The sequence below is a fragment of the Falco peregrinus genome, chromosome 11, assembly GCF_023634155.1.
Source record: "Falco peregrinus isolate bFalPer1 chromosome 11, bFalPer1.pri, whole genome shotgun sequence".
NCBI lineage: Eukaryota > Metazoa > Chordata > Aves > Falconiformes > Falconidae > Falco > Falco peregrinus.
This window is the reverse complement of record NC_073731.1, coordinates 17,334,706-17,360,188: the sequence shown is the minus strand read 5'-3', so window position 1 is coordinate 17,360,188 and position 25,483 is coordinate 17,334,706. Positions and strand designations below refer to the sequence as shown.

At 37.7% G+C, this 25,483-nt stretch overlaps 1 protein-coding gene across 3 annotated transcripts in view; it reads left to right on the top strand.

Moving 5' to 3' along the window:
• PRKCE (protein kinase C epsilon) overlaps positions 1-25,483 on the top strand; it is a 293,743-nt gene that overhangs the window by 161,439 nt on the left and 106,821 nt on the right. For all 3 annotated transcript variants that reach the window (XM_005238684.3, XM_027788618.2, XM_027788617.2), the window contains 4 exons: positions 20,263-20,422; positions 21,561-21,595; positions 23,005-23,090; positions 25,231-25,363. In XM_005238684.3, coding sequence (XP_005238741.1) covers positions 20,263-20,422; positions 21,561-21,595; positions 23,005-23,090; positions 25,231-25,363 — 414 coding nt within the window. The remainder of the gene's footprint in view (positions 1-20,262; positions 20,423-21,560; positions 21,596-23,004; positions 23,091-25,230; positions 25,364-25,483) is intronic.

Genomic DNA, 25,483 nt, shown 5'->3' with positions numbered 1-25,483 from the left:
AGGGAAACCAGAACACTTTTACTTGTTGCTGCCTCATAGGATATTTGGTCATGGTTTTGTATGAGAGGCCCAAAATTTATGCCTGTATTTGACAGAATAGGTAAAAGATGGTAATGAAAGGGCTATCACAGTGGCAAAATAGAATTTACATTAGTAAATTTGAGAGCCTCTGTGCTGATAAATTAGCTTTCTTCTGCAGTGCTCCAAATTCCACAAATCAGGTGTGGTTATAAATTTCACGGGGAAAGGAGGGCACAGCAGAACTGTGTATGTCTCTTCAGACATCAGATTTGACAGTGTACATACCTATATGTGCCCATAAAAATGTGCCACATAATATGTACATTAAATAAAATATTTAGCCTGTCTTTCTAAAATTTTGCTTCAGTGCATCAAACATCCACATCCCTGTGCTGAAAACTCTATTTAGGAACACAAGTTCAGTCTGTTCTGGAGAAGTCCCCATACTGTGTGCTGCTTTAACTGCTTGGTTTCTGCAGAGCTTGAGTCCAGCTTGAACTATAGGGCTCTCTGCAGATCCTTGTATGTATTACATGGGCAGAAGTGCTGAGCCTTCATTAGAGATCTAATCTTAACTGTAGCAAATGAGTGTTAAATTGTGCAGGCACTGTGATTAAAAATATTCATGTGCACTGATCTTTCTTGAAGACTAGTGAATGAATCACGATCTGTTGGAAAGATATGATAACCAAAAATAAAACAGAAAATCCTGAACTCCTGTCTCTCACGAAAAATATCTCCTTTCACAGTAAACCATACATACTAAATTTAAAAAGTTGATTGATTTATCTGCCTGCTTGCCTACCTACCTACTACATTGTAAATTATACATTAAAATCTTGCCAGCTTTTGTATGTGCTATTTTCATAGCTCTAGATATGGAAAAAAATGCGGGGGGGAAGGGGGCAGCCATGGCTAAGTCAGTGTTATGAGTAGGTTTTATAAATAGGTTTCCAACTTTTATTTAGACTCCGTAGTAATATACCCCTTGAAAGACCATGTATAATATTTTATTAAATATGACTCAATTTTTAGAATGCTGATGTGATAAGTAAACAGGTATTTAGATGATCATAGTGGTCATCCTCAAGTTAAGTGATACCAAAAGACTTTGGGTATCAGTCCTAGCGTTAAGCCGTAGTGAGTTTTCATCTGTTTCCTGCATTAACTCGTTTTGTGTTAAGTACTTTAATTATTATGTAATATCCCCTGTATTTTTTTTTATTGGTTGTGCTCTACCTTCTGCTTTTTAATTTGTATTTCTCTAAAAGATCTTTGCATCATATAAAAAGAAGATATTAACTAAGAAACTTTATCTTGCACATAGACATTTGTGCCACAGATCACATGACAGTAAATTAATTCCTGTAGTTAAATTAAGGAGAAAATATAGTCTGATCATATTGGATCAAGGGGTCTAAACTTGGATTTTTGGGGATATCATCCTGGTGTTGTCATTGATAGTTTCTGTAACTAAAATTAGGCAAGGCAACAGAGGCTACTTGGAGAATAATTGTTGGAGAATGGATGTGAACCTTGGATACACTTGAATTTTGGACTGGCTGGCCAAGGCCCAGAGTAGCCTGCTTTAGCTGGGGCTGCTTGGGGCAGGGTTTGGGCCACAGACTGGACTCCAGTAATGCCTTCCAGCCAGAATTACCCTGTGGTTCATGAAAATGGTGTGTGAGAAAGAGTCAATAGTTTTCACTTGACATTTAATTATGTTTTGGGTTGATGATGATCTTAAAATAAAACAACATTTTATAGAAAAAAGTGTTGTTGTGCCTTTAAAATACATTAGACAGGTTTGTTATAAGTATTATATCATTTTGCATTCAAACACAAAGGACAGCTAGATGGTCATGAGCAGTCAGTCAGAATCACAAAGGACAGGTAAAGAGGGTACAGGATTAAGTGACCAGAGAAATAGTGATTACAGACTTGTTAAGAAGCCTAATTTTGTAGTATATGTACTACATGTATAACTGTTATGAACAAAGTGATGTATGTGGATCCTGCTGTCTTTTTATTTAGCTAAACACATTGTGATACTGGTTTCCCTTTGAAAAACACATCTATGGGGTGTGTGTTTATATATGTGTGTATACATTTAGTATATGTTAAAACCACTTGATAGGTATTCTTTAAGGTGTCAGAGATGTTTCTAAGATTTCCATTGGCTTTTATCTGCAACTGATTTTTGATTACCAGTTTCTGCTGAGCTGGGAGATGGTGGAATCTGTAAAAATAGTTGTAATGTGCTACAGAGTTAAATATAGTTCAGAATCAGAGATATAGACTTAAAGCTACTGACTATGGGCTAATGCCCTTTGTATGTTTCATGCTATGGGGAAAAGAATCACAGGAAAACAAAATATCCTTATTTAGTGATCAAGCAGTAGGATTCAAGGAAGCGATTATTTGATATTAGTTCTAAGCACTGTATCAGTCTCTAAGTGCTTAGAAATAATGGAAAGAAAATCCTGGGTGAATTCTTTGAAGGCACCATGCACAGGTCATCTGCCACAGGTTTTCTAGGTGACCTTGGGCATGTCGTGCATCTCTGTGCCTCCTGGGTAAAGCCCTTTGTAATGTAGCAGTTAAAAAACAGGGTATTTCAGAGGAATTGTGACTACTACTGACAGTCGCATACGCTCACCACTGCTGTTGTACTAACCAAGTTAGGCTGGCTATGGGGGCAAGGCTGTATACTCAAAATATGGTTTTTTTTTCATGTATTTGTGATATATGAATAATATATGCATGGGATAACATCAAAGTAAACAATTACTAAGGAAGAATAACACAATGATTTCTCTTAAATCCATATATAGAAGCCAATTGACTCATCCAGAAGTTATCAGCCTTACTTGTATGTTATTCTGAAATTAAAAATAATATTATTCTAGTATAAACCATTTTATTTATGTAGTTTTTCCATATTTTTACGTATCACAGATTCATTTCATTATTGGACTATATTTCTAGAATTTGAACTGGCATAATCACTGTGATTAGTGCATAGAAGATGAATACAAAATTCCTTGAAAGATGTCGTAGAGCAGAAGAAACCAGCCATGTCATTTCCAGCTGTTGTTCCACTGAGACCCGGGGGTGGAGGGAAAGGGAGAGTGGTGTTTGACAGTGTAGGAGAAAAAAATTGATTGTAGAGAAATGGCATTTTTCAGCAGTTAGACTTAAATGAAAGGATTAACACCATTACATGTAAATAAATGGATAAATTTTTAAAAATTAGCAGGTGAGTCATTATTAACTAGTTCAATACAACCTGTTTTTTAATTTTACATAGGAGAAAATTTCTATTTTAATTTCTTAAAGCCTCACTTACTGAGACTCTTGCCTTCATTTTGTTATGAGTAAGGTATAAACCACCTTAAAAACCTGTTCCAAAGAACTGTTCTTCTGAGAACTATTAATTTCTTTATTTTATATGTACAGAAACAGATTACTTTTGTGTGAGTTTATAGCAATATAATTCAAAACTCCTGGCAGTTTATCAGACTCGATCCCTGACAGTGACTATTATATTTTACCATGTACCCAATTTCTATCTGAAGGGGAATACGGTTTAGAGGTAGCACTTCTTAAAGACTTGAGTGATAGGCTGAAAGAATTCCTGTCTTAGGACCAGTGGTATAACACCATGTGAAAAAAGGTAACTTAACAGTTGTATTTCAGTAGCTATTAGTAGGAATTCACCCTCATGTTGCATGTATGACCAGGTGATGTTCTGAAATGTCAGATTTACGCATTTGTGGGAATGAAAGGAAGGTAAAAATGTGATACAACTAAAACAAGATTTTCACTGGTCTGAAGCCGAGTGCTTCCTGCATCTCATGATTGCCCTATTGGTTTAAAAACTTGTAAATGCCCAGGTCAGTTTATTTTGATGGTTCCATGTTCTGGAAAGCGGCATTCAGAGACTTTTCATCTTTATTGCTATTTCTCAAAATGCATTACATATTTTTATTTCATTACAGGTATGCTAATGGAAAAGTTAGTGTTTTATTAAAGAAAAGACATTTAGAGAAAAAATTTTAACATGTAAAAATTTATTTGATTTTTTTACAGGTATTTACTTAAAGGAAGAGGTTTTATAGGAGACATTAGCTCTTACATATGCAATTTCTGGTAGTAAAATCTGTTTCTAGTCTGGGAGATGATCTCTTTCTTAAGGTGTTTTTGTCTCCTTATTAATGAGGAAGCAGCTTTTTTTTTTTTTGGTGAATTGAAGTGGTTGTAAACATCTAATTCATGAGTGCTGTGATGTGTCATATGGGTAGTTAAGTCAGAGGCTCCAGCTATAGAGCTGTCAAAATCTTTTTAAAAAGAGGGAAGAAAAAAAAAAAAAAAAAAAGTGGGACCTTCTCTCTAGTTCATTTTCCAAAGACAACAAGTGTTAAAAGGATTTTTTCGAGGAACTTCTGACACCTTCTTAGGTAATTCACACTTAGAGAGAGTAAGTGGGAAATCAAAATCTCTTTGAAACTAACTTGGAAATGTTGCCATATGTCTTATTCTTGAGATTATACAAGTGGGGTTTTTTTGAGGGAAAAAAAAAAAAAAGAGGGGGAGGGGAAAAAGAAAGAAATCCAGCCTCCAGCTTTCAACTGCCACATCCTTCAACCAGACAGTTCTGGGAACTGTTAAATCAAATCTCCATGCACCACACATCCCAACTTGTGAATTAGGTGATACAGCTTCCTGTGGTGGTATTTGACTTTACCATGGGAACAGCTAAATCAGTGACAGCAGCAATAAGGAGGCACTGAATATATTTTTTTCAACTTAAAGCCAGCTGACTTTCACATTCTTATTCAGCAGCCTGATAAAGCTAAGTTAAAATGAATTATGTAGTGTTTGAATATGAGCAGAGGTGCTTGGGAAACCAAAGAAGACAGAAGGCATTTGAGATCATGAGCTCTGACTTAAATTTTTTTTAAGGAAAGCTTTTTTTAAAATGTCTGCTATCTCTTGACCTGTTAATAAACAATAAACGGAATTAAGTTTTATAGGTTAGTATTTTACAATGGCTAGAACATTTTGTATCCTTACAGTCTGGACATAGGCAATCAAGATTTCTTTTTTTATCTCTACTGTAAGTAAACTGAGCCAAATTCCACTTGTTTTTTGTATCTGTTCTCTGGCATAACTGTAGAGCTGTAGCCAAGGATAGATCTTATCCTCGTGTGACTATGTATGTAGAGCATTAAGATGTACAAACAGTCCTCCATTGTGCTGCAGGCAGTCTCCTTGTCATTCCCTTGGCTCTCCACAGATTTTGCTTGGACCCCATCCTCCTTGTGCTGTGCACAGGTTTCCAGACGAGTTTGTGCTGTCAGTGGCAGGAGAACTTACCTGATACATTAGAATACCCAAAGGTAGTAACGCTGGTGTGAAGATAGGGTCAGTGCTGAATGGAAAATGGTTAGTACACTGGAATAACAACAGAAAAATTAAATCAGCAATCATGCCAGGAATTGTTTTGTCTCTGTTTTCATATTCTGATTTAGTCTCTGGACTAAACAGGGAGAAAGCTGGTTGGATCTTGAAGTAGCTTTTGGTTTGATCTTTGTGCTGAAGTGAAGAAGAAAAATCAGTATTTTTTTTTCTAAGTTCCATTTTCTCTTAGCTACAGTATACAGATGCACAGTCCAGAGTTTAACAAATATTTTTCTTGGAGACTTACAGGTTTAAGAAATGTTAGAAGCAGGTTTTCTCCCACACACATTGATTAATTCTTGTATAGTCTTCATGTGGATTTTGAAAGTCAGCCTTCAGTGAGTGCTGTGGGAATTTCTTACTACTGAACTGCGTTTAGTCTTAAGAAGTAACAAAAGGTGATTTGCTGCAGGAGGAAAAAAAAAATCAGTTAGAGTAATAGAATACTATACGTAACTGCCTTGATTTATTAAGCTGGCTTTCTGTACCTGTTCTTCTGTGTAAACATAGCTTGATTTAGCTTTAAGTATCACATATCTAAAGAAAACAATAGCAGGTCTAAAGCAGCATCTATTTTTTAGAAGTTAGTTGATTCAGTGAACTTGGGTGGCTCAGTATCTTTGGGAAACATCAAGTCTAACATATTTTCTGTAAGCATGAGGATATCCATTCCCTTAGAGCGCTTCAAGATGGGTATCTAGATCCCTGTGGAAAAAATATGGATCTTGAGTGCTTTTCAGTAGCTAGCTCCTTGTACATATATACCTGCTAGTTCTTATGTATGAGTTTTCTGTAATAAGAAGAGTTAACTTTACAGCGAATGGGTAGAAAGGAAATTAATTTACTGATGACAATAATCCTAAACTGAGATTAGACTTGGAGTTTGGGCCACTGAGTGATGTGAAGCCGCATTGCTCACAGTTTGTCCTACGGGGAGGAAAAGTAGTGTTCCCTGATGTGTTCTCTTTCATCAGCTCTAGGTTCACTTTCATTCCTCTCTCCCTTTTCTTTCACGTACTATTTTTCTCTGAGTTCCTTTCTCTAAAGTGACATGATTAAAACTCTGATTCTATTTTGGTCTTTTCCTTTTTTTTCCTCAATTCCCACAGTAAGGCACCTCATCATCCAACATCCCACCCTTCCCACTTGCCAACTGCTGCCATCAGTAAGTTCTTAAGCATTCTTGAATATTACGTCAATTTTAGAAAAATAAAATAAATCTTAATCAACACATCTGTTGCCTCTTCAGAGGCTGTTTGCCAATTCTTTTCCTTTGTGAGTATACTTTTTATTAGAGACTTAATCTGCCATAGGTTTGGAAAAATGGCTTAGGTCTGATTAGGTTACTTCAAGTAGTTGATTGTTAAAAACTTTACTGAAATTCTGACTCAATTGGAAATTACATGTCCAGTTAAGCACCTTTTCATAAGTCAGAAACATTTTTCATTTTATGTGAAAGATTGAGCCACACGGTCACCAAATCACTGAAAATGTGAAAGACACTGATAACATCTGTCTTAAGAAAGGTTGGAGAATTGGGATTAGATATATACGTGAACACTGGAGGTAGGAAGTTTGGAGTGTCAGTAAGGTAGAAAAAGTTAAGAACAAGTAAGTTTTTGTAACCCATTTCAAACACAGAGTCTTGTCTTCTACCCATGTCTATATGTTATACAGTAAGACACAAAGTTTGACCAGTTGTAGTGGATTGATCTTGGGTGGATGCCAGGTGGCCACCAAGCCTCTCTATCACTCCCTCTCCTCAGCTGGACAGGGAGAGAAAATATGAGAAAAGGCCCACGGGTCAACATAAGGACAGGGAGAAGACTCGCCAGTTACTGCTACAGGCAAACCAGACTCAACTTAGGGAAATCAAATTAATCTATTACCAATCAAATCAGAGTAGGGTAATGAGAAATAAAACCAGATCTTAAAACAACTTCCTCCCAGGCTCAACTTTACTCCCAAATTCTCTACCTCATCTCTGCAGCCACACAGGGTGACAGGGAATGGGGGTTTTGGTCAGTTCAGCACATGATGTATCTGCTGCGCCTTCCTCCTCACACTCTGCTCCTGCTCCAGCATGGGGTCCCTCCCACAGGATACAGTCCTCCACGAACTTCTCTGATGTGGCTCCCTCCCATGGGCTACAGTTCTTCATAAACTGCTCCAGCGTGGGTCCCTCCCGTAGGGTATAGTCCTTCAGGAACAGACTGCTCCAGCTTGGGTCCCGCCCTGGGCCACAGGTCCTGCCAGCAACCTGCTCCTTCCCATGGCATCACAGCCTCCTTCAGGCATCCCCTTGCTCTGGCATGGGGTCCTCCCCGGGCTGTAGGTGGGGATCTGCTCCGCCATGGACCTCCATGGGCTGAGGGGCGCAGCCTGCCTCACCATGCGCTTCACCGTGGGCTGCTGGGGAATCTGCTCTGGCACCTGAAGCCCCTCCTGCCCTGACCTGGGGGGCTGCAGGGTTGTTGCTGTCGCATTATCACTCTTTTCTTCTGGCTGCTGTTGTGCAGCAGGTTTTTCCCCCCTTCTTCTACACATTATCCCAGAGATACTACTACCATCACTGACTGGCTCAGCTTTGACCTGCAGCAGGTCTGTCTTGGAGCCGGCTGGCATTGGCTCCATCAGACATAGGGGAGGCTTCTAGCAGCTTCTTACAGAAGCCAGCCCTGTAGCCCCACTCCCTGCTACCAAAACCTTGGCATGCAAACCCAGTACTAATTTGAAGTCATGTGTACAGTGTACAGAGATATGTAAGATTTTCCATAAGAAAGTTTTGGGGTTGTCCTCCACTAGGACTCTTTTGTGCTTTTCAGTCTTTAGATGTGTTCATGTCACAGTTTTCAAGCTTTTCTCCATAACCTGAGTGCTAGATATATGTTGCTTTTTTAACAAGAGCCAGGGTTTTCATGTAATTATGTATTTCAGCTAGCATACTATACAGAACCTCAAATGCTGCAGAACTTTGCTGGGAGTCATAAGAAGCAGGAGAGAGATCCCTTTACTGTTCTTTTGCTTAATGACCTGCAAAAGGAAAAATCAGCAGTACGTTTATAAGTAGCAATCTAATATTACAAATTGGAGTGTATAATGGAGCTAGCGGCAAATGCATGGTAGGTCCTAAATTGCTTCTACAAAGTAAGATGAGTTAACACTGTGGTCTCACCTTACAACTCTGTTTTTTTTATTGTTTTGCAGAATTTGAACAGTAAAATAACCTGTATATTGAAATCCCAAAGCAAATAAGAAGTGTTAAAACTTATCATACTTAATCTTGTCAGTAAGAAATACTACTTCTGCCAGTGAGAGGTCATGAGGGTGATCATATCCCCCCCCCCCCATCCCTGTCATGTGTCAATCCCCCTCAGTAAAAATCTATATAACATATTCAGGCTCTGGTGACAACATGCAAACTCACCATTTGCAATTACCTCATGATGCTGTGCCCATAAGCCTGGCAGGGAGAAAGAACATGCTGTTTAGCACGTTTCCATTTTTACCATGCAGTAGATGCATAGAATGAACATCTAGCAGAGCAGGTAAGTAGTGCCTTAAATATTGGAAGACTTCCATTGACATCCGTGGCACAGTGAATACTTTTTCACATAGACATATCCAGAAATGCTTCGCTAAATTGGGATTTTAAAGTAATACACTGATAATAAATCATATGAGTCCTTCAGGATTTACATAATGTATCTATTACTGTTCTCTGAATGGAAATTAGTAATAATATATTTCATGTTGAAAGACAGATGGAAGAGTTGCTTTAATAGCGCTGCTTGTGAGTCAGAGACATTCTTAATTAAGCTTTTTTTGTGTGCGTGGGGTGGGGGGGTTATTGGGATAAGAAAAAATCCTCCTACATTTGCAAGAAAGACAATGGAAAGGAGGAGTGAGTTCTTTTGCTGCTGATTTTTGTCTCTTACAAATGATGGCAAGAACTGCCCACTTAGGAAATGGGCAAGATGAGGAAGGATATTGGTAGAGGGTGACAGTATTGTCATAATAGGGCCCTTAGAAAAAGACACAAACCAGAAAGATCAGTGACATGTTGGAACACTGGTGAAAGTGTGTTACGAGTTATACATTGGGGCAAAAAGGGAAAAATAGTGGCAGGTGTTATTTATTGGTGGCAGCTGCCTTAGAGAACAGTCCTTTCTAAGGTGATGCTAACACTACTGTCTTTCACTTGCTTAATTCATTTCAACATTAGAGTAGTAAGAAATGAAAAGTGCAATGGTTGTTTACTTATAGGCGCCTACACCCTCCAGCCAAGAAAGGAACACGTTATCTGTGCTGTTCAGATGAGGACCCACTCTTTTACCTGTTGGGTGCCCTACAGGCTCCACTACAGAGCAAAGGTGTATCATGATTTTAGCATACAGAACCAACTTATAAAGTTGTAAGTGATGAAAGAAAAGGAGAAACATGATTAAAATTGCTTGCAATTACATTGGAAAGCTTGATCTTTCTGTCAGGCTGCCTGGCTGCTATCCTTGAGGTGGCTCTCAGGGTTTCCTTGGTGCAGACCCAGGGCCTCAGGTTGCCATGGCGGGTCTCTCTCAGAGCGCGTTTCAATGACACCCCGTTCCCCAGCTGTTCCTGCAGACTGGTCCAAAGTTTTACCAGATTTGGCTTCCTGGCTGGCTGAAGAGCTGGCATTGAGGAGTTCAGATACCACTGGCAACCAGGTGCTTGTTTCTAACATGTATAAAGATACTGTGGTGCATTCTCTAACTCTAAAAATTACCATGAATATGTCAGAAGAATAAGAAATAATTTATGAGTGGCCAGGTATTGTTTCTATGGACAACCCTAAGTATCAACTTACTTCAGAAGACAAAACCTTTTAAGTCATTTTGAAATCATAACAGTTTGCTTTCTTGTTTCACTGTTGAAAGATTTCTTTCCCAACACTTATTGATTTGAGTTTTCAATAGTATTGTAAATTATTTGCCTAAACAGACAAAGCTACTGTAGTTACAGTGAGAAAACAGGTATAAGGCATCCTGAAACTATTTGGCAGACAGTGGCTGTGAAGATGATTTTCTCAGTTGTTACTTCTAATAACACATCCTGTTGCTTGGGGACAAATCCACTTGTGTTTATCAGAACTATTACAGTCTCCTCAGTAGGTTTCTCTACATGAAGGTACAGATATTTTGTGTCTTACTACTTTAATACTGTTGGGGGGAGATAGCTTCCAAATTTTTACAACCTCTATTTTAATTTGTTGAGAAAGATCATTGCCATTATTTGAGAGTATAAGAAAAAAGTCTAAATAAAATATTAATATATCACTGCCATTCTGCCTGCCCTTGAAACTCTCTTTGGCTTTCCTGAGCATTTTCTGAGCAAAGTATTGAGAATGCAGTGCTGCTTAATTTATACCAAAATCAGTCAGACTAATGGAAAGGATTATTCCTGCTTGGGATAAAGGAGCTGCTTTGCAGTCTTCTCTGGTTTTCTCATCTATTACAAGTGTTGTGTGAGGCTCTTTTGAATCACAAGCAGTTCTGCAGTGGGTTCCCTCCGCCTTGTGGTGTACGAAAGCAAGTAGTTAGTACTTTATTAAGATAATAATATTGATAAAATAAATAGCAAAAAGAATCACTTTTCTAAAGTAAACTTACTGTAGTTTGTGTACACTTTTCATGTCTGAAATGGTGACACCTCAGAATGGCCTTTTTTCCAATTGTAGGTAAGGAGATTTCACTGCCACTGCGATGCACTCTGAAACCTGAATATGTGTATTCTATGTCACAGGCTTGAGCTTCGGGAGGAGTATAACCATTATACAAATATGTTTTGAAAGCCATCTTCTCTGGCCTGTGTAGGTTATACACCATAGGTCCTTAACACGATTACATGGAGTCGTAAGGTTTAATATGGAGAATGTAGTGCAAGCAAGCTTTTTTACATGCATTTCTAAGCTTGGGTGGAAACAAGTTGTCGCTATCAGGAGGGGTGTCTGGAAACGGCATCAACAAGACGACTGTGAGATTTAGTGGCTTAAAGGCAGGAAGTGGTTTTCATTCCCCTTTTTACCTTCAGGTATCACAGCTTTTCTGCAGCTAGCATGTGACTGGGATGTCCATGGGGACCTGTTCAGTTCAAAGCAGCTTCTGTCCATCTTTGGCCTGAGAAGCATGTAAAATTTTTGCAATCGTCTTTTCTCATATCTTTCCATGTCTCTGGCTATCCCCAGCCCCTGGTCTTTTGCATGGTATACAACGGCGTAATGCTTGCCTTGCTACAGATACTTCAGTAGTTTCTGTGCTGGCAAACATTTGTTTTTTCAGGTTGCTATTCACCCATCCAGCATTAACTTATTGCAAAAGGATTTAGGCAGGCTATTAGCAAAACAGCCTGCCTGCCAGAGTAGTGAAACAAGATACATGTGAAAGTTGTGGAATTTCCCTCACTGGAGATTTTCAAGAACCGTCAGAAAAGTGGAAGCTGAGGATGCCTGAAGTACATGAGAACCTTCCCCACTGCAGGAGGCTGGGCTCGGCCATCTCTTAGGTGCCTGCCACTTATGCTTCTGTTATTCCGTGGCAAAGGAACAAAGCTGGGCTTGAAAAAATATTTAAGAAATAACTCTACTGAAAGATGAGAAACCGCCGTCATACGAGGTTGTGTTTCATCAAGCTCTATATAATGGATTTCACAACTGTTAGATCAGAGAAGTTCAGCAGTCTTTCTATCACAAACACGTGCTTAAAATACTGTCATTCAGGATCTGTCTGGTTTAATAGTTACCTCTGAGAAAATAGCTTTGTCCTGAAATTTTCACAATGCTTGCTTTCCTTCTTAGCATCACAACACCATTTCCTTTCCAGGAACTGACAAATGCCAGCAGCTCAGATGTTGACCCTGCAGAGAGGTCACTTGACCCTGCAGATACTTCCGTAGCCTGGGGCTCTGTTAAAATATACATGCATGTGTACACCACTTTGAATGTTCATCTTCAACAGCAGCCCTGACTGGGATGTTTTGTCACATTTTCCTTCTTTCCTTGAAGATGGCCAAAGGACAGTCAATATAAGCATGTGTCATCAGAGAACTGACCACCAGCACTACCACCACAAGTGGTTGGGCATGCTCCAAGGAGCACACTGCAGTCACATTGCAGGACAAGTCTCCATCTAGTCCCAAGGGTGGCTTTTGGTCTGATTGGAGTTATAATACTCTTATAATAACAATGTAATGTATTATATTATATATGTAGTTTCTTAATTCCAGAGATAAGCTACTATGTTATCTTTAGTAAGTAGTTGATTTAATAAGACATACTGCACCTTGTTAGCCTTTCAGGACTTAACACAATCAATACTAACACCAAGCTACTAATACTGTTTATTACTAACACTGTTATCAACATGAATCGAATGTCAGTGACACAAACTATCTTAATTTTCTTCCTGTAAGTTTATCATGTCAAGTTATGGCACAAAAACTGTTCTACAATTCACAAATTTGTTATTTTACGTTACTAATTAGGACATGAGTAGACCCATTACATTCTGTGGAGTAAGATTTTTCTCCTGAATAATGGCTTCAGTATTTACCATATGTAGAATGCATTTCCACCTCTCTGATTTCAATTGCAGATTTATTGACATAAGGGCATTGTGTTTAGAGTGAGGCTGTTTGTTCCTTCTGAAAGATAACACTGGAAGACCAAAATAACCATAGTTAGCATGGGGGGGGGGGGGGTGGGGGGGTGTTGGTTGGTTTTGTTTTTTATTTTTGTCCTGTTGTCTGTGACATCTCCTTTTCAACTGAACAAACTCTAAATTCTGTCTTGTGGAAAAAATCCTGGAAGTTGAAATTTTATTTTAAAGACCTTAAGAGGTGAAACTGAATTTTCAGAAAACCTGTCATATAGCAATAACTTCCCTGTGGTATTTTTAGCAATATAACTTCTTTTGTCAAAGAAAATATAATATGAAAATTGTAGTTACAAATTCTTTATTTCAGGAATACCATATTTCTTAAAATCATTAATGTTAAAGACCACCCAATGAAGACATTGAGAGGGAGTAGGAAAAATCTGCCTGATTTGCTTACTTTGTGGATCTGACAGTTCTTTATCTATAGGAATTGCTAGATTCACCCTCCAAGATGAGGTCAGTACCCCATTATCTGTGTGAGTCCCCAGGGGTCTAAAATATAGATGTAGCACCCTATGTTTGTATCCATCCCCTACTTGTCCAATCAACAGTTTCTATAGAACAGAAGTATGTTCATTAAATACTAGATTTATTAAAACATGCTGTATAATCATCTGAGGACAACCACATGTAATTCCATGGTGTTAATATCTTAGGCTTGTGTAAGTTGTCACTAATTCAGCAGGCAGTGTATAGATGGAGAGTAGAAACTTGTGAGGGCTTATCTTGAAGGCTTTCTTAAGGCAAATCTCCAAGTCATTTGAAGGAGAGTTTTGCTTGAGCGCGTATGGGAACAAGTTCTCCCTTGCCCCAGCCTCTGCTACAGCAAAGCAGATGGACCACACAGCTGGGGCAGCAGTGGTACTTCACCTGGTTGCTTCAGGTACCATGCTTCATGCTTCTGGTTTTGAACACTTGGTCAAAATTATTGCTAGCCAGCACAGTTGGGACATTTTTGAAAATTAAATCAGACTTCGTGTACTGAAATTACAAGCAGACCTTCAGTATCTCTGGGCTTGGTAGTCCTCTTTATTTAGCAAATTCAATGTGAAAATACTTCCATTTGAAAGGATGTGGGGTGTTACTGTTGTCACTTCAGGTTTGAGTGAGCTAATGAATGTGTTCATGGTAATAATTAAGGGTGCAGAGAAGGTTTGAACCATTAATCATTTGGATTGCTTTATAGGCTTGGTTGGTTGTTTTGTTTGTTTTTTAAAAAAAGGAAAGGAAAAACAAACCCTGAAACAAAAATGTGTGCCTGTCACAACCCCCAATCAGTTTTATCTGTTTGTATGTCAAGGGAAGTCTTTAAATATATACAGGCAGAATCTCTCTTTTAGACAAGAATTTAAACATATAAAGATAAACATGTTTGAAGGTAAAGAAGTTGAGCCTCAGCCCATGCTACAAAGCCACCCACCATATTTAGGCTTGATTTACTTTAAAATGCAATTTATTCTTCAATGCATTCAGTAAATAGCTCATGTTAACAGACAGGACTTGTCAGACACCTATCTCTTCTAAAACCCATCCTGTGTGCATTTTTTCATTTCTTTAGTAATACTCATCATCGTTTTTTTCTTTAACAATATAGTATTATCTAAGGATCTGATTCTTCTATTAAACAAAGAATTGCCTGTCAGCTTTCCTAAAGAAAGCAGATTTGAGATACAGTAAGCAGGACCTGTATGTTATTCCTTGTTAAAGAAATAGTCTGGATATATTATACTTCTAGAAAAGACATAGAAAAATTGCAAGCTTTTTCCATGACTGTAGTAAACTATCCAATTGATTCCTGTGTTCATCAGTAGCAGCTTTATGAAATTATGTGGCATATACTTTGCTATTTTTTTTATCTCTAATGTACAAAATTAGTTGCATGTGTTACTACTAAGCAAGGAGCTTTTTTATTTTTAGGTTGTTTGGTTTTTCCCTTAAAGCATTAAAGGCAAAATCCTGTTAACAGTTTCTACCTAGAGAAATCTTGGTAACAATATATGCGCTTCTAGTGCAGAGGCTCAAAATAGTTTGGGAGTAATCCTTTGAGACCTAATTTTGATGCATAATGATCTGGTTACACTCCATCTTGAATCTGAGGAGTCCTGGACATTGTTCCTGCCTTTCCCACTTTCCAACATAACTTTAGGCAAATTACCTCTCCTGCCTCAACATCCTTCTTCCATTTAGACATTGTGTCGTGGCAAAACAAAAGCTTTATTTCAGTACATACACACTGGTTTAAATGGTCACGTTTAAATACAACACAAAGCTCTGAATTTTAATCTTCAGCAATAAAACATCAGTACAATTGTTCATCTGCATTTGTTGTTCAGTTAGGCTCAGTTGTAATTATTAAGGGTTGATGTGAAGCCAGCTGGTTTTTCTGGGTGGTGGTTGTAGTTACAGGTGACAGCAATGTGAAGACACCCAAGAGATCCCTGGGGTGAAAAGCCCTTTGTGACAGAAGTGCTGTGGAGGTGTCAGTGTTCTGTTGGACGCGGTTACCTGGCAGCTACGCTGGTTGCTGCGAGTGTTACTGTTGTACATGGCCTACAGTTTGTCTTTGATGGGGCAATAACCATTTAACTAAAGCATCTGATTTTGTTGTTGTTCTTCTTCCCCAAACACTGTCACTGTTAGATGCCAGTCTCCTCCAGATTAAGAGAAATGCCCAGCGTGTTCCCTTTTAGAAGTCGGGATTCTGAACAACAACAAATGCTGAAATACCTCTGTGCATGTAATCTCTCTCTCTTTTCTGCCATATTTTTTCCATTTTTTTGGTTTATTGTCAGAATTCTGTAAGTACTCAAAACATAAAGGATAAGAAATGGAAATGGCACATTTTGCCGTGAAGGATAATTCTGTCTGTTGTGGTTAGTGCTCCACACTGAACCCTTCTCATCTGTGTTCGAACTGTTTTAGTACAAAACAAGACCTGTCATAGTTGAGCCTTTGTTATTTGGTGTACAGGGTCTTTTTCCTCCAACTTTGGCCCCTTTGAGGGTTGCTGAGCGTTATGTGTCGCTTTCTTATGTCATGACTTATATTTCACGCATAACAGATACCACACAATTAACAGTGTTAAATGTAGTTCCAGACAGTTCATTTAAACATCCATTTTGCAAATATTTATAAATTCTGTGCAGTTTTGTATGCTAGATACTTCTGACTTTTATAACACTTCTTCAAGAGCTTGGAGTCAAGCCTGCAAGTCTTTTCAGTCTTTGAAATTGTAGACAATATGTTTATACGTACGTATGAGTCTATAAAAGCAATTACATGCTATTGCTTTCCAAATAATTCAGAGTTACTCTTGGCTGCAATGGAAAGTAGTGGCATTACTGGGTATAGTTTTGAGACAAAATCAGTTCTAAATTTGCCCATTCTCAAGTACTATCATATAAAGCCTCGACTCAGTGTGCCGCATTGACAGTATTCTCCACGAACACTTGGAAATTATCATGAACCTTTCTTACTGCTTCTTTTGAAAATGAAAGTTAAAGAAATGCATTTTAAAAGGATAAACATAATAATATAATGGGCCGAAGGACTCAAAATCAAACAGGGAACAGAATGTACGTTACGGAAAGAAACAGCTTTTACTGAGGGAACAATAACCCTCTGTGACTATTTAGTAGAAATCCTGGGAGAAGAAATTGTTTATATTGGAAATTGCTTATAGACTGACTGCATAAAATCCACTTAATTTTAACTCCTCTGCTAAGAATAGAAATGTCACGCACAATATGCAGTATCCTAATGATATTTTCTAGAATCTATTACGTACCACTGTAATACCTTTTCTTGTTAGAATATATTTTAAAGGCCAATTTTTTTTATGTTTATATTTTCTAAAGTAGTCTTGAAAATGCTAGTTGGCTGTATCACACAAATGTCAGGGAATTTCCCAAATACTCCCTGTGTTCTGATAACATTTACTAATCTTTCTTTTCTTTCCTGCTTGCAAACAATCAGAAAAGTTTGGGGAGAGCAGTGTATCTCCCTTTCTAAGTAGATGTCTTCAGACAGTTAAATGGATGTCTCTAATATGGCTGTTCAGTATGAGATAAATGGATTTTAATTTAAATATATGACTATTGTTAGTGCTACTAGGAATGAATGGTTTACAGCCCTGGGTATGAGCCAGCACAGATGTGATCATTGGCTTCTGAGTCACCTGGGAAAGTTACTGCCTGGTTTTGTGCCTGTGGTCCACAACAGTGGTGTGAATCGTGCAATACGTGGCAGTGTTTTGCTTGAGGAATGTGGAAAAGCATTGTTTATGTGTTTTTGTTGGGTAACAGTGAACAAGCTAGCTGAACTTTATGTAAACTGAGTGTAAAGCTCATGGGTGAATTAATTCTCTTGTGACTTGGTCTGCTTTGATGAAAGGCTGGTGTCCAGTCATACAGTGTCCAGCCATGCACTGTAATGCCAGATGCTACCCCATCCCCCTCAAACAAGTTCTGCTGCTGACTGACGAGGTGGGGACTCTACATGGGCTGTGCTGAGAGGTGAGGTGGAGGCAGAGTCACCACTGGGGCGTCATTGCTCTTGAACATGCCGTTCAACGCTAAAGCAGGTTGCGGTGCACAGATGTGGCCATGTGCTAGTCTTAAGTGATAAATGTGGAACAGCAGACTGACAGGAGAGACAGTTTTGGGAGAACTCCTAATGGATCTCCAACGTCATCCAAGACAGGCCAAGAAAACTACCTTTCCCTGAGCTGGTTGAGCATTGAGGCCTGGCATTTAATCTGATAGTTTCAGGTGTATTGCTTGTATCTGTTCTCAAGTCAGTGCATTTCTGAAAATGACACTGTTTGGTTGTTTTATTGTAACTGTAAGTATTGTAAGTGGAAAATGGAATTTTATAAAAGCATTAACTATAGAACTGGAACTAATACAGTAAAATTTGTTTTAAGATTTTATTGATAAAAGAAAAAATAAGTAGTGTCATGATAATGTGTTTACCTAGCTAAAACACAAAGAGGATTTTTATCTGCTCTGTAAAATTACAGATGTTTTATCTGTGAAGAATTACACTTAAGATGAAAAAAATGAGAAAGGCAGTATTATAGAGTGATTATCATACCAAGTGTGAACTGTGCACTGTCAGAACATCCCATTTGTTTCTTATAAGCAGATAACTTTCGGGGAACCCTTTTCAGGAGAGTGGGATTTTTAACTTTCTTACATCCAGGCTGCAGACTTCAGCAAATTCTACAATCTGGATGATAACAAAATAACAGTTGTGTGCTAATATAGACTTACTTCCTATAATATTAACTTAAAAGATTTTTCAGCGGCTTTATAAAGTCAGTAAATCCTTCAGAATCTGGGAATAGGAGTCTTTGAATTTCCAACTACTTGTTACGTATTCTCTGCGGAAGGCAGTCTTTCTCTCAAGGAGCTGTGGTATTTATTAGACATCAGAGTTTTGCTTAGCGCATAAAAATAAACATAATTGATAACTATTTGGTGGTACTTAATCTCTTTCTTGAAGGAAGACCTAGAGCCATTCCTTTTTGATTGTTCTTTGGCATAAATAAAAGGGGTAGCTTTGCATCTAAGTCAATGTTTATTTAGTGAAAGCTTACTTAAAGTGGAAAAGAGTTGCCATTCTGGTCATCCCATAGATGTGTCTTAGGGTAAAAACCCACTCTGGGTGTGAAAGTTTTGTATGATGTTAACGTGTAAGGAGCTTTTTAATGCAAAAATGAATTTGCTAGTGTCATGGGTTTTAGCCCTTGCTGTGCCGTGAAAGAAACTGATCTCAGTTCATGGGTCTGTGCTCTGTATTTTCCCAGGATACCCCTCTATTAGCTCTATTTAAGACCGTTTTCTAGGAATTCCTAAATCAATAACTTTTAATTTTACAACCATCAAAACCAGAAGTTTTTTTTCATGTTTGTAAAAGAATTTGAAACTATTACAGATCTGAGTTATTCTCAGACTTCTAATCTTCTTTGTGTTATTGTTAAGTACTGTACTGTTGCATAGAAAACTCATTCGTGTACATAAAAGCTTGCAGCAAACCAAGGTTGGCATCTTTGGGCCATCATAATGATTCGGGGTAGCTGAAATTTAGAGAATAACAAGTGTTAAATACATTTCAAAGTGTTATATGCACTGAAGTAGTGAGTGCATAGATTCAGTTGGCAATAGATTACTGAATGTAGTCCCCTCCGAATCTGATACTGTGTTTTTTCAGAGACACAAGTGGCTCAAAGAATGCTTGAAAAATATGTCTTTCATTAACAACTGTGTACTAAATATCCTTCATTGCCAATTAATCCTCAACTTTTGTTTAATGCATACAGAATACTATGGAGGCATTAGTGACGCTTTTCAAAATAAAGCTTTGGGGAAAAAAGACCCGATGCACTCTGGAGTATTTTTTTCCAAACTTTTTATTCTGAGATGTATCAGCTTCAGTTTTTACTTCCTCTACCATTAAATCTCTTATGCAATTGAACAGGAATTGGTTAAAGGGAACAACTTCCTTCTCTTGAACGTTTTGCTGAAAGTATGTTAGGATCAAAGTGGATTATTGGAGGCTGAAGCTCAGATCCTAATCAGGAATTCTACAAAGTAATCAGTTCTGGATGGAATTTTTGTTCTACTTTGGAATATGTATTTGGACTCGGGTTTCTTGCACTTGTGTCAGCACTTTCTGAGTGTATGGGGACCAGGGGTTGCTGGGATTTTTTGTTGGATTTTTTTTCCTCCTCTGAAGATCAAATGAGATAAGTCTGAGCTGTTAACTGTGTAATTACTGTTAGAGAGGTTGTCAGTGTGCTTGACAGTGATAAAGCATGGAAGACTTATTCCCAGATTAGCATGAATTTACAGGTAAAGATTTAGAACAAGTAGAAGTTCCTCTTTTTGGTAATGAAAATGCTTGCCCTTTAGTAATTGGTGCTAAAAAAGAAAAAAAACCCGACCCATAATTTAGGGAGGTTATCTTGCACTGCTAGGTAGAGAGGGTTATTTTTAGTTTTGGAGAATATCTACTTATGTATTGCATTTGAGTTTTCCCATATTTGTGTTTGATATAGCCAGTGCTTATTTTTCTTCCTCTGTTTCAGCACCCAAAGACAATGAAGAACGTGTGTTCCGGGAACGCATGCGCCCCAGAAAGCGGCAGGGTGCTGTGCGACGCAGAGTACATCAGGTTAATGGACACAAGTTTATGGCCACCTATCTTAGACAGCCAACATACTGTTCGCACTGCAGAGATTTTATATGGTATGAAGCAACCCTGACTTTGCTTTCTTTGCAACTTTGAATTTAGGGGTTACCCTTCTGTTTTGCTGAGGTGTAAATGACATAGAGTAGCGTTCTTTTCATTTTAATATTAAACTGTCATCAGTTTTGCAGATGATGATAGAAGACACTTAAATTTCCATCACAAACCGTAGAATTTGTTGTATTTTAGTTTTTTCTCCTCTGATCCACAAAGTTCAATCTTTTCCTGCCTAGTACATGCTATAAATTCTAGGTAGATGGCCAGTCTAGTGTTCTGTAGGTGCATAAGTATAGATTCAGATGGAATATTAGACCTTTACATTTTGCCAAGCTGATTGAATTCTTCCTTAGGTACTTAAGTATCACCATCCTCCTCCTAGGAAATGCCAAGCTCCTATACATCCTACTGAAGTTAATGGAATATGGGAATATTAGACTTCTAATGATCCAGGGGTTAGGGTGCTCAGTGTATGGGGTCTTTATTATTATAATGTATGTCAAGAACTCCCTTTTAGAAATTATTTACATTGATTTTGAGTACTCACAGTTTTCAAATAGGGAAAAGTTGCGGAGACATTCAGTTTTCTGTTATTTTTCAGCAACTCTGTTGATGTTTTCCAAAGTTATCTAGAGATACTGATTTACAGATAAGATCTGATGTGATCCATAATTGCTATTTCTTAAGAGTGTAATGAATCAGTCTTTCTTAATGTGAAACAATGTGAATTGTGCATGAAATCAACTGCATTCCTCTGAGAAGCGTCCGCAGGTTAGGCTTTACATTAGCTGAGATGATTTTAGGCAACAATATTGGCATATGCAATCTTCTGTCTATTTACAGGCCTGCTTGATGACTGTTTTACCAGGTTGTGGCTTCCCTGTCTGTGTACCCTTTGGCTTTATAGTAAATGTGTCTTCTAACTCCCTTCATGGCCTATTGTCCTACCTGTTACCTCTCAGCTGCTGAAATGTGGTTCCTAATTGGAACTGATCTCAGTGTAGGCATGCAGTTATCATATTGTTGGTTATAGGAAGCTATTCTTTTAAACTTGTGCATGTCCAGTAAAGAGAGGAAAAGGTGTTTATCATTCTTAATAATCTATATTCTTTATTTTCTAAAACACTGTTTTATTTTCAGGGGTGTAATAGGAAAACAGGGATACCAATGTCAAGGTAAGAGAAAATCTACTGGGTAGCAGTTTGAATATATGTATTATGTTGTAATATATAAATAATAAGGTATTTTCATTAGGCATTGTATATGTACAGTGCCGAGAATTTAGCACAAGATGATCAGATAAAGTTTATCTCCCCAAAGATACAATCTTTACAGCAAGTCATGGTAAGATTTTTTGAAACTTTTGGTCTTAGGCATCATATGTGAAGTAGGGGCACAGTTAACATCACTGAACAGCAGATCCTGGGTATCTCTTTATGTGCATCCAGCTAGGGGGACATATCTGTGGATGTTGGCTTCTTCATTTTTCACTTCTTGCATTTCAAAATTGTGAATCCTTTATTCTGCTTAAGATCCTTTGTTTAAAAATGCCAGGTAGTTGCAAAGACTGTAATTAAATAGATGAGATAATTATAGAGGTCGTAATTAGAGAAAGTTATAGCAAAGACTGCACAAGTACTTCATTTTCAACTCCATTTTTCAACTCAGTTTCTTAGACTCTTTAATTTTTTATGTAGTTAGCTCTTGGGATGATGTTTTTCTATTTAATTCTCATCTGTAAGATATGAAATAGAAGTAATGAACTCAGTGATGACTTTTCAGTTACAAAAGACTTGACTAAATATAATTTCAAACAAATAAATGCAAATAATGGTTTTACATGTTATAGTAAGAATAGAGTGTTAACATACAGCAGAGGTTCCTTGCGTTCTGATTATTTTTTTTTCTTACAATGACCAAAGCTAGAAGAAAATGAAATTCATTATTTCTCTTGAACTCAAAAAACTCTTGAGGGTTTTTTCTTCACTTAATGACCTTGAATCCCACAGTACGATAGACCTTATAATTGTTAACCTTATCTTTCATATCTGCAAATGTTATTTATTGATTAAGTAATCAGTATGAATATTGACAAAATAGTTTTGCCTCCTGAAACCTTTTGCTGTTATCAACTTACAATAATGTGTTCTAGAAAGAATATTCAACTTTGTTTTTTCTGTTTGATGACTTTTACAATGAGTTATCCTTATGTCTCGTTTTGATGGGAAGCTCTTCAGACAGGAGTTGTTGCCATTGTGTCTCATGTGATGTGGAGATCATGGACTTGATCAGATAAATCAAATATGTAAAAATTGAGAAAAATAGTGGTTAATATTTCAGATGGTAATTTATAGTTTTAGATACTGAGATTTTAACAGATATGCTTAAGTTCTCTTAAAATTATTTGATCTCTTGAAAGTCTATTATCTTCTGGTTTTATAAGCCAGATTTACTTCATATGACTCAGCAAATCAGTCACTTGCAGCCTTTCAAGTCCCAGCATTTCTAGTCTTCCAAGATCAGTCTTATGCCTTCAAATAAATCTTTATGAAAACTTATTCTTTTATCTATTTTTTGTTTATAGTTTGCACTTGTGTAGTCCACAAGAGATGCCATGAACTTATAATAACGAAGTGTGCTGGCTTAAAAAAACAGGAAACTCACGATGAGGTAAATGTTTATAAAATAAATGTTCTAGATAAAAGTCTTTCATCTGTTCAAAGTAGTGTCATCTCCTGTGTTTAATCAATAAATGTTAGACGGTTTTGTGCCCTTCTGGTCATCTTGTGGTGTAGCATTTACTTTGGAATAACAGATTACCCTAACAGTTTAATTTACATGGGAATTATTATACAGCAATTTATTTCTGACCAGTAAACTTTTTGTAACATCTGAATGTTTAAAGTCTTAGTGAGCTCTTTGCACTCATTTTTATTTTAAAAATTCTCCATTTCTGAGTTTTGTCATTTTAAGTCAAAAGAAGCAGGCTGTGACCCTTTGTCCCTTAAATGCATTTTGTGTGGCTGAGTCGTTAGCAGCTGATAGGATAGGCAGTATGCTTGCATATCTTGCATCAACATAAAAGACTGCCCAGAATTTGCTTGCAAAGTCTCACCTCAACAAATACTGCATCCAAACTGTCAAAATGCACAACAAAAGCCGTCTGTGTGTTGAAGGTGGCCCATGGATATTGTTGTATAAGGCGGTAGTGATAACACAAAGTACTGCAAAGTTAATAGCTTGTCCAGCATAATTACTCCCTACCTGCAGCAAGCTTTTGTATATTAATGGAATTAACACAATATCTGCTTTATGTTATCATGCATTTAAATAAATCAGACATTACCTGAAAATGAAATTAGCTGCCTTCAGAGCCATACAGTCAGGGAGTTAAATACATCTGCCAACAGCACATTCAGCTCTGGATCAGAAGAGAAAACAAAGCAATCCTTTCACTTGGGTTAAAAGTGTCTCTCAGCTAAGGTGGCCCTTTCAGGCTTGGTTAGGGAGCGATGTGACCGTAGTGTTCAGCTCCCTTAGACTCCTCAGCTTTGGGTACCCTTTTATGGCTGGCTCAATAGGGGACAGTTGGGAAGGGCAGTGGAGTTTTTTGTTTTTTTAAATAGTTGTAGCCCATAACTGTAATCAGTGAATGCCTTACCTTTTACAGAAGGTTTTTCTGTGTGTTTTAACAGAAAAGCTAATGAATACTCACTGTCTTGTTCTGTTTTGTGCAACAGCAAGGGCCCACTGTCTTTCACCGTAGGATTAGGTGAAGTAGTCTGTGGGTGATCCCAGTTTCTTGGCCACAAAGAAAAAGTACATTTCTTAATTTTATTTTTTATTAAAAATCTCCATTGAAATGCTTGGAAAAGCCTAGTCTTAAATTACAAATCAGAATTGTATGTAATGACAGTTTTAAGCCACTCTTTCAACTTTGATACGACTTTGGCTGAGACATTAACTGATCTCATTCTTCTGCACAATTCACTACAATTTCCCATACTGGAAGCATTCTTTAATACCTGCTTCACAACCAGTATTTTACATTTGAAACTTGATCACATGCATAGGATTGTGATAAAGGACTGTTTGGCTGGTGCTGGTTTTGTGTAGTACTTACAGGAAGATACAAAATCTTGCATAGATTTATATTCCCAGGCTCCAGACTGGTGGAGACTTGTATGCTTTGCTGATATAATGCTCTCATTGTTTAGAAGGGGTACTAGATCACTGGAGAGAAGCCAGCAGTAATAGGAAAGAGAAGGAAAAACATTAAAATAAATCTTATTCTATGCAGTGGCCACTAGAAAAACTTATTGGTTACATCCTTTAATTAGTAAGTAATCATACCTTGGAATCCCTGAACACAACAATTTATCGTTGTCATTATCATAACCTAAAGAAGAGTGGGATATGAAAAGGCAAAGGGGTTGTGGTATATTTCTCTTTCTTAGTCCTGTATTAGTTTGGCCTCCTGCTCCTAAAACAGTTGGGAGTGACTTCCTCGACTTCCACATTAAGAGATCCTTCCTGATAGCTGTGTATTTGTTGTTCCCAGAGGTACCCAGAAGTACATTTTAACCTTTATCTCTTGGACAACAGCAGCCCTTCCCCCTCTTTTCCCCAAATAAAGTAGTGAGAAGAGCTCTGGAGCTGGAGTGTATCTAATGCAAAAATCATCACCTGAGCACAGGCCTATTTCATCTTGTTTGAATTCTGTGTGGTTTCAAAGCATAACAGGGCCTCAGCGTACACTGATTATAAAGAAATCAATTAGAATGTAATATACTGTGCTCTCCTTTTTCAGCAAGTAGGATCCCAGCGTTTCAGTGTCAACATGCCTCACAAGTTCAGCATTCACAATTACAAAGTGCCCACCTTCTGTGACCACTGTGGTTCATTGCTCTGGGGTCTTTTGAGACAAGGTTTACAATGCAAAGGTAAGGATTACCACTTCAGAGCTTTTCTTTGTATGACTTGTAGACTTGGAAAGACTTCAAGTTCTTCTTTTGCAGCATGTACAGAAATTAATAAAAAGTAAACAGCAGACCGCGGTAAGG